The 12,319-nt window shown below is 41.5% G+C and overlaps 1 protein-coding gene across 1 annotated transcript in view; it reads right to left on the reverse strand.

The window, feature by feature from the left end:
* The window catches only part of SRBD1 (S1 RNA binding domain 1), a 184,053-nt gene that overhangs the window by 70,626 nt on the left and 101,108 nt on the right, over nt 1–12,319 (reverse strand). Inside the window, exon 16 of the mRNA XM_081854587.1 lies at nt 3,254–3,336. Coding sequence (XP_081710713.1) covers nt 3,254–3,336 — 83 coding nt within the window. The remainder of the gene's footprint in view (nt 1–3,253; nt 3,337–12,319) is intronic.

Raw genomic sequence — 12,319 nt, forward strand, 5'->3', positions numbered from 1 at the left:
CACAACTTGCATGATAGAACCTTTTTGAACAGCTGCTAAAGTGCAATTCACTTAACCAGGACTGATGTTATGCAGTCAGTCCCACAACGTATCACAAGAGGGATCCCGATATTCCCTTTCAACAAAGCCTGACTGCATACACTGATCATTGGGCTTGGCCCAAGCATAAAAACTGCATACCGAGAGCAGATAGAAAAACATCCACTCTGCTTGCCAGCAGCGAAGAACTGTTGGCTTCCCAATGGGATCCAACTGAGAAGACCCTGCTACAATTTAATGGGCCTATTCATGGCACTAAATGTCGAAAGAATTAGGTGCAAAAACTTTAAAACCCAGCCTAGATTCATATGACAGCAATACCGACAGGACACTTGAGATTATTAAAGGAAATCTCCCACTGTCAATTAAAGGGGAAGCGACCCTTCGTGAAACAGCATTCCCTCAACTTCCAGTAGGTTATTTTAAGAAAATGGTCTCTAGCCCCTTTCTGTCAATCTTGATTTTTTTATTTTATTTTTTAAGTTACCAAAAAGCTTGACTGTAAAATATCCAGTTTCATTTTGGAATGGAAAAGGCCCCAGAACAAAATGTTTGGGAAGAGGAAAGGGCGTGGGGGAGAAACCCGCTACACATTAAACCACCAAGGGAAGAGGAGAAGGCCAGAACGAGGGCAAAAGGAGAAGGCATGGCGTTAGCCGCATTGTATTTAAACTTCACATTAGGTATTCCAATTATACTTTATAAAATCCCTCTTTGATCAGGACCCTGGAGCAATACATGGAAACTAGGGGGAGAAATTAGTTCAACTGTTTTCCCTTAAGGAGTCTACATATAAAAGCATTATTCGCAGATTTTATTTGACACAAAATGCTGCAGTTACATCTGGAACCAAGTATGCTTCCCTTCTGGGGGCTTGAAAAACTATACACATTATCTCTCATATGCTTAAAGGATGTTAATTTCCCAAATGTGTTAAGGAGAGAAGATTTCAGAGTGTAGAACAAGGAGGAATTTATTACTGAAATGATTTTTTAAAAAAGCTGCGTTCACAAATATGGCTGGTCAATAAAATCTGCAACGTCAAAATGGGGCAGATTTTTTACTAATGTTAAATTTGTGGCAAAGGATCCAGTACAGGGCTAATATTTTCTGCTCTAAAGAAACTTAAGGGCCTCTGCAACATAAGAAATCCTGGGCTAAGTAGGAGAAGACTGTGCTCTGACTCCACCTCACAGAAGTCTCAACACATTGAACTGGGGTAATGCTGGCACTTTGTTACCACAGAGCAACTATTAGCCGAGTGTGTTTACTTTTACCCCTGGGTGGACTTAATCCCAAAGGTCTTCCTCTTCCTCCTCTTCCTTCAGCTGTTCAGCTGAAAACAAACAACTATGTGCGCTTAAAGGAAGAAAAGTCACAAAAATTTAATCCGCTCCCCTTAGACTTGTTCTGTTGCCGAAGGATAATAACACTTTTGACACACAAGTTGAACAATTTGTCTCCCTAAGTAGCACTGAATGCTCTGGTGATTCAAAATTCCTTTACATCACTGAGCATGCATCTTATATACCTTCTGGGGTGATATTTTCACTTAAAAACTTCTGACAAGAGGTTTTGTCTACCTAAAGGTATTGTCTACTCTCTGCTGTCACTGGAGGAGCAGGGAGGAACCGGCAAGACACACTTGTCATCTCACCAACGCCAGAGTATTAATTTCAGTACCTGGTCTCCTCAGCAGGCCTGTATAGCCTTTAAAACACCAGACAGTGCTCTCAAGGGGGCTCATGCCAATGTTTGATCTAGTGGCAGCAACAACAGATCATATATGTGAGGCCCTCCACTCCTTTGATTTATATGCCCTCACTAGGAATGCTGCCAAATTATTTTGATCATGAACTGAGACCAAGATTTAAAAACAACAACAACAACCAAGGCTCCCCTCCAATGTTTGGTTACTAAACTCACTTATAAAAAATGTGCTTAGACACAATACCTTTTCGAAATGATTTAATTTGTGCTCTCTGATACAATAAGCACGAGACGTTTGCTTTTTTCTAGCTTTGTGGGGAAACATCAATGATCAGAAGATGCATCAATAGAAGCCATGTGGGTTCCAAGCATCTGGTAATTAATAGTATTTTTTTTAGTATGTTAACTTTTGTATGCTTTAAAGTATGGTTGTGAACCCACCTTGATATTGTTTTATCTTTTTGTAAACTGCTTTGAGGGTTTTGTTTTTCTGCGTTTACAATCAAGCGGGTATAGATTTTATGCAACAAATAATCAGTGCACCTGACTCTCGAATATTTAGGAGAACTCTAAGTTTGACAAACTGCCTCCTTAACAGTGTCAACTTGGTGAGAAGGATCTAGCAAATATGAGATTCACTTCCTGAAGTTTGGACATTTTTGAAGGCCTAGTATAACCTAGCACCCACAAACAAGTTGATAGAATTTTCGTTGTTTAGTATTGTGGCTAAAAACCACAGCTGCTCTTCTGCTTTTGAAGCACTGAAGGTGACCACTAAAGCTACTGTAAAAGAAGTAAATACGATTTCCAGTGTTTCTTCCTGCAACCCCCATGCCACTTTCCACACTACATTGGATGGTCTCCCCCAATGAAGGGGAAAAACCACCAGATTTACACTTTTGAAAACTGGTTTTCATTGCAACAGATTACATGTTCGTGGCCAAATACTATTTACACCACTGCCAATTTCAAAAACACTGGAAATTTCCATTATATGCTAACATACGTATTTGCTCAAATGTATTTTTTAATCATTAAAATGTTTCCACTTCATATTTAATTAATTTTAAAGGTATGGGGAATAAAGGCTCCCAGATCAAATAGCTGAAGAAATGTCATAGACAAGGATATAGGCCAATAGCCTCTGAGTGGAGAATCAATATCTTATAGTGTTTTCCCAAGAGGGCTTAAAAAAAACCCAACCCATTGTTGTAGCAATGTGAAAGAGAGAAGGCTTTGCGGATCATGTTACCAGCCTGATCTGATGTTTTTAATAGACAATAAATCTGGCTGCAGCCATCGCTAAGTCTCAGTCGCAATCGTTAAAGCCAGGGAATTTTTAAAGAAAAAACCTGCACCAGGACTTATAAATATTTATTACCATTCCACAAATCTTTTAAAGCAGACATATAACTAGTTGACACTTAATTACCAAGCACTGTTTCAGTGTTCCTTCATATCAGGTTGGATTATACTTAGATTAAAATGATCTGCACTGCCTTACCTGGTACATTCCAACTCCAATGTGTTTGGGCTCAATTTTCACTAGCTCAGCTAATGGGTCCTGTACTCGTCTCGCAATGGAAACTGGGGGGGAGAAAAGAGGGGGGGGGAATAAAAAAATAAGAATGGTGTCCTGTGAAATGTAGGACTAAGTAAGTACATTTTGTTGCGTCTGTCCAGTGTTGGTAACTTTCATTCTGTGGAGCAAGAAAAATAAAGTTACAGGATACCAGAGGTGGGCGTGGGGCGTGGGGGAGAGTTTCACATGAGAAAATGCCATTTTATTGTAAAAATATGTAGCGCATTTTCATCAAAGCACCTCTAGAAACTAATCCCATCATGTAAACTTTTTTGGGGTCTACTTTTTAAAAATGCAAGTAAGAGATTAAGTAAGAGGAGCCTACATGCCTCTGTAATGAGATATCAACACAAACACACCATTAACCAACTTTTGAAGCAAACATAAAATTAGCTTAGGCAAATTACATAGTTAACAAAATTTATTTTACACCACATTTTGAGCTGGAAATCTGGGTATTTAGTAATTTAGACAATCCGAACATAAAATATCAGTTTACTGTGATGTGTGTCCCTCTTAATCAGTTGCTCACTTTTCTCCATCTCTTTTTAAAAAGAACACTGTTAATATTTTTTCAGTTTGCTGTACACTACTTTGGAAATATTTCCTAGGAAACCGTTTATAAATCTTTAAATAAAGAAATAAACAAAACTGTATTTCTCATTCAGTAGAATTAATCAATTAATGGATGCTGTGGATAGATTTTGTTAATTGAATATTTTAGGAAATATGAATTTCAATTGTAGCTGCCCTGTTCTGTGAAAGTATACAAAGTTATAATTTTACAAATATTCTAGCTACGTATCTTAAGTGAGAAAACATGTGCAAAATTTATACATCTGAGTTGAAACGGTTGTTTTCAGTACAGAGTTTCAAAACATAAAAGTTATCATGGATCATATATACTCTCTTATACTATAGTCATCAGTTACCTTGGTCACATAAAGATAAAGGTAACGGTATCCCTGACCGTTTTGTCATCACGGACGACTCTGGGGTTGCGGCGCTCATCTCGCTCTACAGGCCGAGGAGCCGGCATTTGTCTGCCGACAGCTTCCAGGTCATGTGGCCAGCATGACAAAGCCGCTTCTGGCGACCCAAAGCAGCACACAGAAACTCCGTTTACCTTCCTGCCAGAGCGGTACCTATTTATCTACTTGCACTTTGATATGCTTTCAAACTGCTAGGTTGGCTGGAGCAGGGACCAAGCAACGGGAGCTCACCCCATCACAGGGATTCAAACCACTGACCTTCTGATCAGCAAGCCCTAGGCTCTGTGGTTTAGAACACAGCGCCACCCGCGTCACATACATTGCACTAATATTCACTAAGCTTGTGCATCAACTCCAACCAGATATCTGACACTGTGTGCATGGTCCAATCTTTCTATTGCATTGTTGTTGCTAGTCCTGGATAAATTATTGTATTTTTTGCCCTATAGGACGCAGTTTTCCCCCTCCAAAAATGAAGGGAAAATGTGTGTGCGTCCTATGGGGCAAATGCAGGCTTTCGCTGAAGCCTGGAGAGCGAGAGGGGTCAGTGCGCACCGACCCCTCTCGCTCTCCAGGATTCAGGAAGCTATCCGCAAGGCTTGGGAGCCCGGTGGGAGTTCCCGCCGGGCTCCCAAGGCTTGCGGACAGCAGCCTGCAGCCCGAAACCCGGGGAGCGCAGCGGTGCGCACCCCGGGCTTCAGGTAGCTCTCCGCAAGCCTTGGGAGCCTGGCGGGACTTCCCGCCTGCCTCCCAAGGCTTGCGGATAGCAGCCTGTTCTGGGGGCTGGGGTCAGGGGAAGCTCGGGCTTCCCCCGCCCCAGCCCCGCACCTGGGGGGGAAATAAAAAAAAATTCTTTATTCCCCCCCCCAAAAAAACTAGGTGCGCCTTATGGGCCGGTGCGCCCTATAGGGCGAAAAATACGGTATATTGATCTACAGTGGTACCTCTGGTTAAGAACTTAATTCGTTCTGGAGGTCCGTTCTTAACCTGAAACTGTTCTTAACTTTAGTTAATGGGGCCTCCCACCACCGCCGTGCGATTTCTGTTCTCATCCTGAAGCAAAGTTCTGAACCCGAGGTACTATTTCTGCATAGCGGAGTCTGTAATCTGAAGCGTCTGTAACCCGAGGTACCACTGTATTTGCATAGCGTTTGTTCAAGCACACAAAAGTATGCACACGCTCCTTGGCATGTCCTCAAATGACAATACCGTGATATCACTGTAACCAATATCTCAACTCATTTCTCATCAAATAGTAACCCGAGAACAATGTTTTCTCAAAACGGTCTATATATCTCTATCTATATATATTGCAATTCCGCAGAGAACAAACATTATTTATTTTATTATTAGAGCTGCAGTAGCTAACAGACGGCCAAGCCAGTTAAACACTTTTAGTTGACGAATATAGATCACAGAGTCATGGAATTGCAGAGTTGGAAGGGCCTCCAAGGTTTATCCAGTCCAACCCCCCTGTAATTCTGGAATCTCAATATAGATTGAGGTAGATAGATAGATACAACTCATACAGAGTTGTCCAATTAAGTGGAAGCATATTTTGAGCTGGATCAAGATTTCACTGCTGACAATGGAGATTTCAGATTCTACCCCTTCCCTTGCAGCCCTCAGTGTACCACTGCTTGAAGAGTCACCAACAGATTTAAACTGTTACTCCATAAATTGGCCTCCCTCCACCTTTGCCAGCTGGATTGATCTGCTAGATCAGTGGTCTTCTGGGGACAGAATGAATTTTTCCCTTGGCTCTGCACCCGGATCACACATAGCCATTTTGCTTTTTAAAAGCCCACACTAATAATATCAATGGAGGGTTTTTAAAGCTTAACTTTTAAACTTCTTATTCATCCCAAAGCCAGGGAGTTGCAGGCCTTTGTTTCGATAATTTGTGTTAATAGATAGGAAGCTGCCTTATAGAGAGACCCCAGGTGTGTATAGTCCAATATTCTCTACAGTGACTGTAGAACTCTCCATGGTTTCAAACAGAGGTCTTATTCCAGCCCTACCTGGAGATAACTGGGACTTGAACCTGTGAAAAGCATGTGCTCTACCACAATGCTACAGTCCCCTCAAAGAACGTTGAATGAGCTGCACTGCTCATTCTGTAATTCTCAAACTGTGTACTATGAGTAATTAAAGGCTCAATTTTGTCCAAAGCATCCACACACAGAGGGAACAGGCAACTGAATCTCTGGACAATTCCTTGTTCTAGCCTTGCATCTTTTCAATCAGTCATTGTGGGTAATTCTTTTTTGGGACCATTCAATCGCTCCCAAAGCCTAATTATCCATCAGCAAAAGATTCTCCCTGTCATAGCTGCCCATCACCAGTGCCGGATTACGTATAAGCTAAACAAGCTATAGCTTAAAGGTAAAGGTAAAGGGACCCCTGACTGTTAAGTCCAGTTGCGGACGACTCTGGGGTTGCGGTGCTCATCTCGCTTTACTGGCTGAGGGAGCCGGCGTTTGTCTGCAGACAGCTTCCAGGTCATGTGGCCAGCATGAATGAGCTGCTTCTGGTGAACCAGAGCAGAGCATGGAAACACCGTTTACCTATTTATCTATTTAGCTATAGCTTAGGGCCCCACAATTAATATACTTCTTCTTAATTGTATTTCAGTTCAACAATTACTTTGATAAAATACATATTTTGTTATGTGCAAATGGCTTTAGATACCTATTAGGTCCATAAATTACCACATAGCATATATTCAACACAAAAAACAGCAACAATTTGTTGTTGACAAAGGACAGCTGGACATATAAACCTTGAGTAGCTGAGGGCCTCATCAAACCTAAATCCGGCCCTGCCCATCACAGTCAGGGTTGAGGACTGCATAGGAACACACAAGAGGCAGCAGAAAGACTTCACTGCTTCAGCAAGGTCACACCCCAAAGACATGTGTAGTCCTTCCTGTTCAGCAAGGTCAAACAGCCAACTCAGGTGGGTAGTGCTATTCTGAAGCCTGAGAGTATGTCACTCCGAGAAGGTGTTTGCAGTGTGTTGGTACGCCTGGCATGCTATACCAGGAAGTGTCCATGTCAGCTTTTGGGCCCTGCAGTCTCAATTTCAATTCTGTATTGCAAGTAACAATCTGCTGCACATGTTTTCCTTCCCAAGCCTTTCAAGTTCTTGTTTATGTATCTGCTGAGTGGGTTTCATTCGTGATACTTTTCAATATTCTGGAATGTTCCAAAATTCATTTCTGATAGCTGGGGAGGGGGGAGAAATTTGATTCGGTTCGTACTCAAAGGCGAGCTTACCTAATGCACAGATACTGAAAGAGGTATGCAAACCAAAACACAGCCGTTCTTTGAAGTTCACACTTCACTGAATTTTGCAATCCAGTTCTCCAGCCAAGCAATGTGTACAAAAACACTAGGTTAAAAGTGTGCCTACGTTAGTGAAAACTACAAACAAACTGTATGTATTAGGATACATTTGCACTAAAATGCTCGTGAATTTTCACGAAGATTTAAATAAAGAAGAAGATATTGCACAATGATGTGGAAATGTGGAGGAATGGACATAGGCTGGGAAAATGAGAAACTGAAATTGGAATATTTGCTCATCCTTACTGACAGCTCACCGCATGAGGTGGCTGCGCACAGAACCAAAGGTTCTTAGTTCAAGACCCTGTCAATTGGTACAGAAACTTGGCAAGGAAAAAAGTAGCAGTGTTTTATGAAAGAAACCAACCCTAGAAATTGTATCCATGCACGCATGTAAGTATTTCATGCAATTCATATACCGTTTGTTTGCAAAACCCCTCAAAGTGGTTTTACAAAAAGAATAAAGCAATAAAATCAGTAAAAAAAAAAAACTGCTAAAGCAACTATTTAAAAAATCAAATCGTAATCAAAATAACGATAAGCTAAAAACAGATGAAAACATTATATGTATCTGGGCAGGCTTGTCTAAACAAAAGTGTTTTTAGCAGGCGCTGAAAAGAGTACAGTGAAGGTAGCTTGCTGGAAGTTAACAGACAAGAAGTTCTAAATCAAGGGTCAGCAAACTTTTCCAGTAGGGGGCCAGGCCACCGTCCCTCAAACCTTGGGAGGGGGCGCGACTATATTTTGAAGAAGAAGAAAGAAATGAACAAATTCCTATGCCCCACAAATAACCCAGAGATGCATTATAAATAAAAGCACACATTCTACTCATGTAAAAATACCAGGCAGGCCCCACAAATAACCCAGAGATGCATTTTAAATAAAAGGACACATTCTACTCATAGAAAAACATGCTGATTCCTGGACAGTCCACGGGACGGATTTAGATGGTGATTGGGCCGAATCCGGCCCCCAGGCCTTAGCTTGCCTACCCATGCTCTAAATTGTAGCCACTAGAAGATCAAGAAATGCAGAATGACTATACAAGACACCTATCCTTCCAAGTGATCTCATGACCATTAGCTACAACAATTTCAGAAAACTATGATGTTTACCTTAGCACTTAATTACAAACGCACTGCTCTGAAAGGGTCACAGGCATTTTGATAGAAACTGATGCTTCAAGACAAGAGAACAAACCCAATATGTAATTGTTTACGTGAGATCTCTCCAGTACCACAACACAAAGGCATGCACCTACGCACACCACAGAGAGCCGAATTCACAGGTCTACATCCCCACCTTCCGATAAAGATGCATAGTTAAGGTTAAGTTCACTGCTCGGTCACACACAAGTTTTCACATCCTTTATTACAAGTCTTAACATACACCGACAATGGCAGCTCGCAGGCTTGGCTTAGAAAGAACCACACTGGTGACATCCGATCCGCCAGCTTCTATAACAGAGAACTTGTGAATTCAAAGGCTTTCACATATGCCTTTCTTGTCAAAAACACAAAAGGTTAATCAGTGCAAGCAGTACAGCTTAGGAGAGAAATGCTCTCCTATAATAATCAGACATATAATTACCAATTGGAGCTCCAGTGGTAAGAGATCAAGAACAGTCTTTAAAAGGCGGTGTTATTTTACCAAAGAAGAATGGGTGAAGAGGTAACAAAGGGTTGGAGTAGACGGTTTTGCTTTGTTTTTGTTTTTTAAAGGAAGAGGAAGACAGGAAGAAAGTTGTGAAGGGAAGCCCAGTTGCAAACACAGTGTATAACGAATTTATCTGTGTATGTTCAGAGACCCACGTATTTATTTGAAATGCAGTCCACCTTTACATTAGACACGATCAGAGCAGCCAACACAAATTAAAATAAAACTGCGCAAATAAAATGCAAGACTGATTCTAACAGACACAATATATGCCTAGCATCAAATAATGTAAAGTGCCATAATACTCTGACGTAAAAATTAACAGCAAAGTTTGAGTCCTCCTTCGGTAGCCAAAACTTTATTTTTCTCTGAATTTAAAAATGGTAAATAGAGGAGTGTTTTCCTTGGCACCACCCTCTGCTGCCAACAATTAATATTTTCCATTTATTGTCTTTCTTTTCTTTTAAAAAAGGATTTTTATTCTTTTCATTAAACATTACGAACAGCAAATATAACCACACAGAATTATTTCAGTTACAAGCTGGTACAAAGCAAAGCAGAGATATTTTCCAGTCTCAGCTTCTGCTGCCAACCACTGACATCCTTGAAAGCCACCAATGGAGAATAGGAACATTAGAACAGCCCTGTTGAATGACGCCATTGGCCCATGTAGCCCAGTATCCCCTTCTCACAATGGCCAACCACATGCCTATGGGAAGCCAGCAAGCTGGCCATGAGCACAATTGTCTACTCTTCCCTCATGATTTCCAGCAACCAGTGTTCAGAATACTGCCTCTGGCAGTGGAGAGAGAACATAGCACGCATGGCTCATAGCCACTGACAGTCTTACCCACCATGAACAGAACTAATCCTCTTTGATAAATCCCTCACAACATTTCCGTGAGTCAGATTAGGTCAAGAGAGTACCTCTCTTCACAACATCATGGGCCAAGATAGCCTTGACCCTGACCTAAATGCACAGAGTTATACACACATAAAGGTAAAGGGACCCATGACCATTAGGTCCAGTCGCGGACGATTCTGGGGTTGCGGCGCTCATCTCGCTTTACTGGCCGAGGGAGCCGGCATACAACTCCCGGGTCATGTGGCCAGCATGACTAAGCCGCTTCTGGAGAACCAGAGCAGCACACGGAAACGCCGTTTACCTTCCCACCAGAGTGGTACCTATTTATCTACTTGCACTTTGATGTGCTTTCGAACTGCTAGGTTGCCAGGAGCAGGGACCGAGCAACGGGAGTTCACCCCATCACAGGGATTCAAACCGCTGACCTTCTGATCGGCAAGCCCTAGGCTCTGTGGTTTAGACCACAGCACCACCCACGTCCCAATATACACATAGATGACCCCTTTTCAGACCTTTGGGGGTCTACCACAAAGATTGGGGTCAGTGGCCCACCTTCTCACCCCACTTGGCCACACACAAGTCGAACACACAGAGAAGAAGAGTATCCTGACTGGCGCAAGATGAACCAGAGAGCTTCATAGCAGAGTAGGGATTCGAAACTGGGTACGCCTAGTACTATTTTGACACGCTAACCACTGCACCACACTGCTTCTGAACATCCCCAGAGGGACATGGTTTCTGTTCCACAAAAGCTGATGATATATTTGTTCGTCTTCATGACACAACAAGATTCTATGTTGTTGTTTCTTGCCACAAACTAACAGGACTTATACCACAGGGATACTTTCCCTGGGAAAGAATAACATTAATAATTACTATAGACATTTTGAAATATTCTAACAAAATATTAAAGTGTCGAGTAGAATTATTTTACAACACATTAAAATTAACTGACTTCTATATCTATTTTTGGGAGCAAAGTAAGAGACACATTTCTTTTTAAATGCTTATACTAATCTTGAATAGTGTTTTCATTCACAGATATTGGATTTTTCTTTCCAACAGAAAAATATAAGGAGTTAAAAATAAGTATGATGATGATGAGGCTAGAGATTCTGTTTAAAAAGTTTCTTTTAAAGGTCAGCCGGGACAAACATCAAAGCACATTCATAATCTTTAAAATAGTGTTGTCAAAACAAGACATCTGAAGGCTGGAGGTGTGAAGTGAATCTTGTGAAGTCAGACCATGCTTCTTTTAAAATTAAAAAGAAATAAGAGTGATACAGTGTTTTGACTTCTACATGAGGCTGTTTCAGTTTATTGAGGAAACATAACCTGAAGATTCCTCCTGCGAAGCTGAGGCAAAACCTTTTAGGTCATCAATTAGGAATAAAACACGATTGCAACATCTGGCATGACAACAGCATATTGTGCTGTCATGCAGGAAACCCATGTAAAATTTCATGGCTGGAGGGGAGGGGAGGAGCCAGGTGGCAAAGCGAATCTCATACACACACTTTTCACCTCGGCATCTCTGGCATACAATGCAGACGTTTCAGTACGGATACCATCTTATCATCCAGATAGCTTGGGGCGCCTTGCAAAAGAAGTGATTTAATAACAGTTTGGTGGTCTCAGTCCACCTCCATGCTACATATTTGACATGACAAAACCACCACACAGTTTTAACATTTTTGCCGATGAGCAGTGAAGTGCCTTGACAGTGCTGTTGGGGAGAGAGGGAGGAGGCTCTGAGGAGCTCGTCTTAAGCAAAAACCAGAACAAAACGAAAACCACAAGCGAATAATGTCGACTCCTTGCCTGGCTAACAAACTGAGTTACATTCTTCTTCCTCAAAGCACTGTTAATTCATTCCTTCTCAGGAGTGGTATTTTATACCCAATTTTTTACAGTACCTGAAACAGTGGTGCTACAAACACGTTAGCTCACAACCAGAGGATACGCAAGCAAAAGATGTCCACATACCCTAATGCAAATACAACTGGAGGGATGGTTTCTAAGGCGAAAAGGAAGGAATAATTTTGTGTTGTGATTTTATCTTGTGAGATCTACAGGTATAGGGCAGTGTACAAATTAACAACGACAACAATTTTCTCTATTATCTTTC

This window comes from Podarcis erhardii (genome assembly GCF_964252035.2).
Source record: "Podarcis erhardii genome assembly, chromosome: 3".
In the NCBI taxonomy this organism is placed as follows: Eukaryota; Metazoa; Chordata; class Lepidosauria; order Squamata; family Lacertidae; genus Podarcis; species Podarcis erhardii.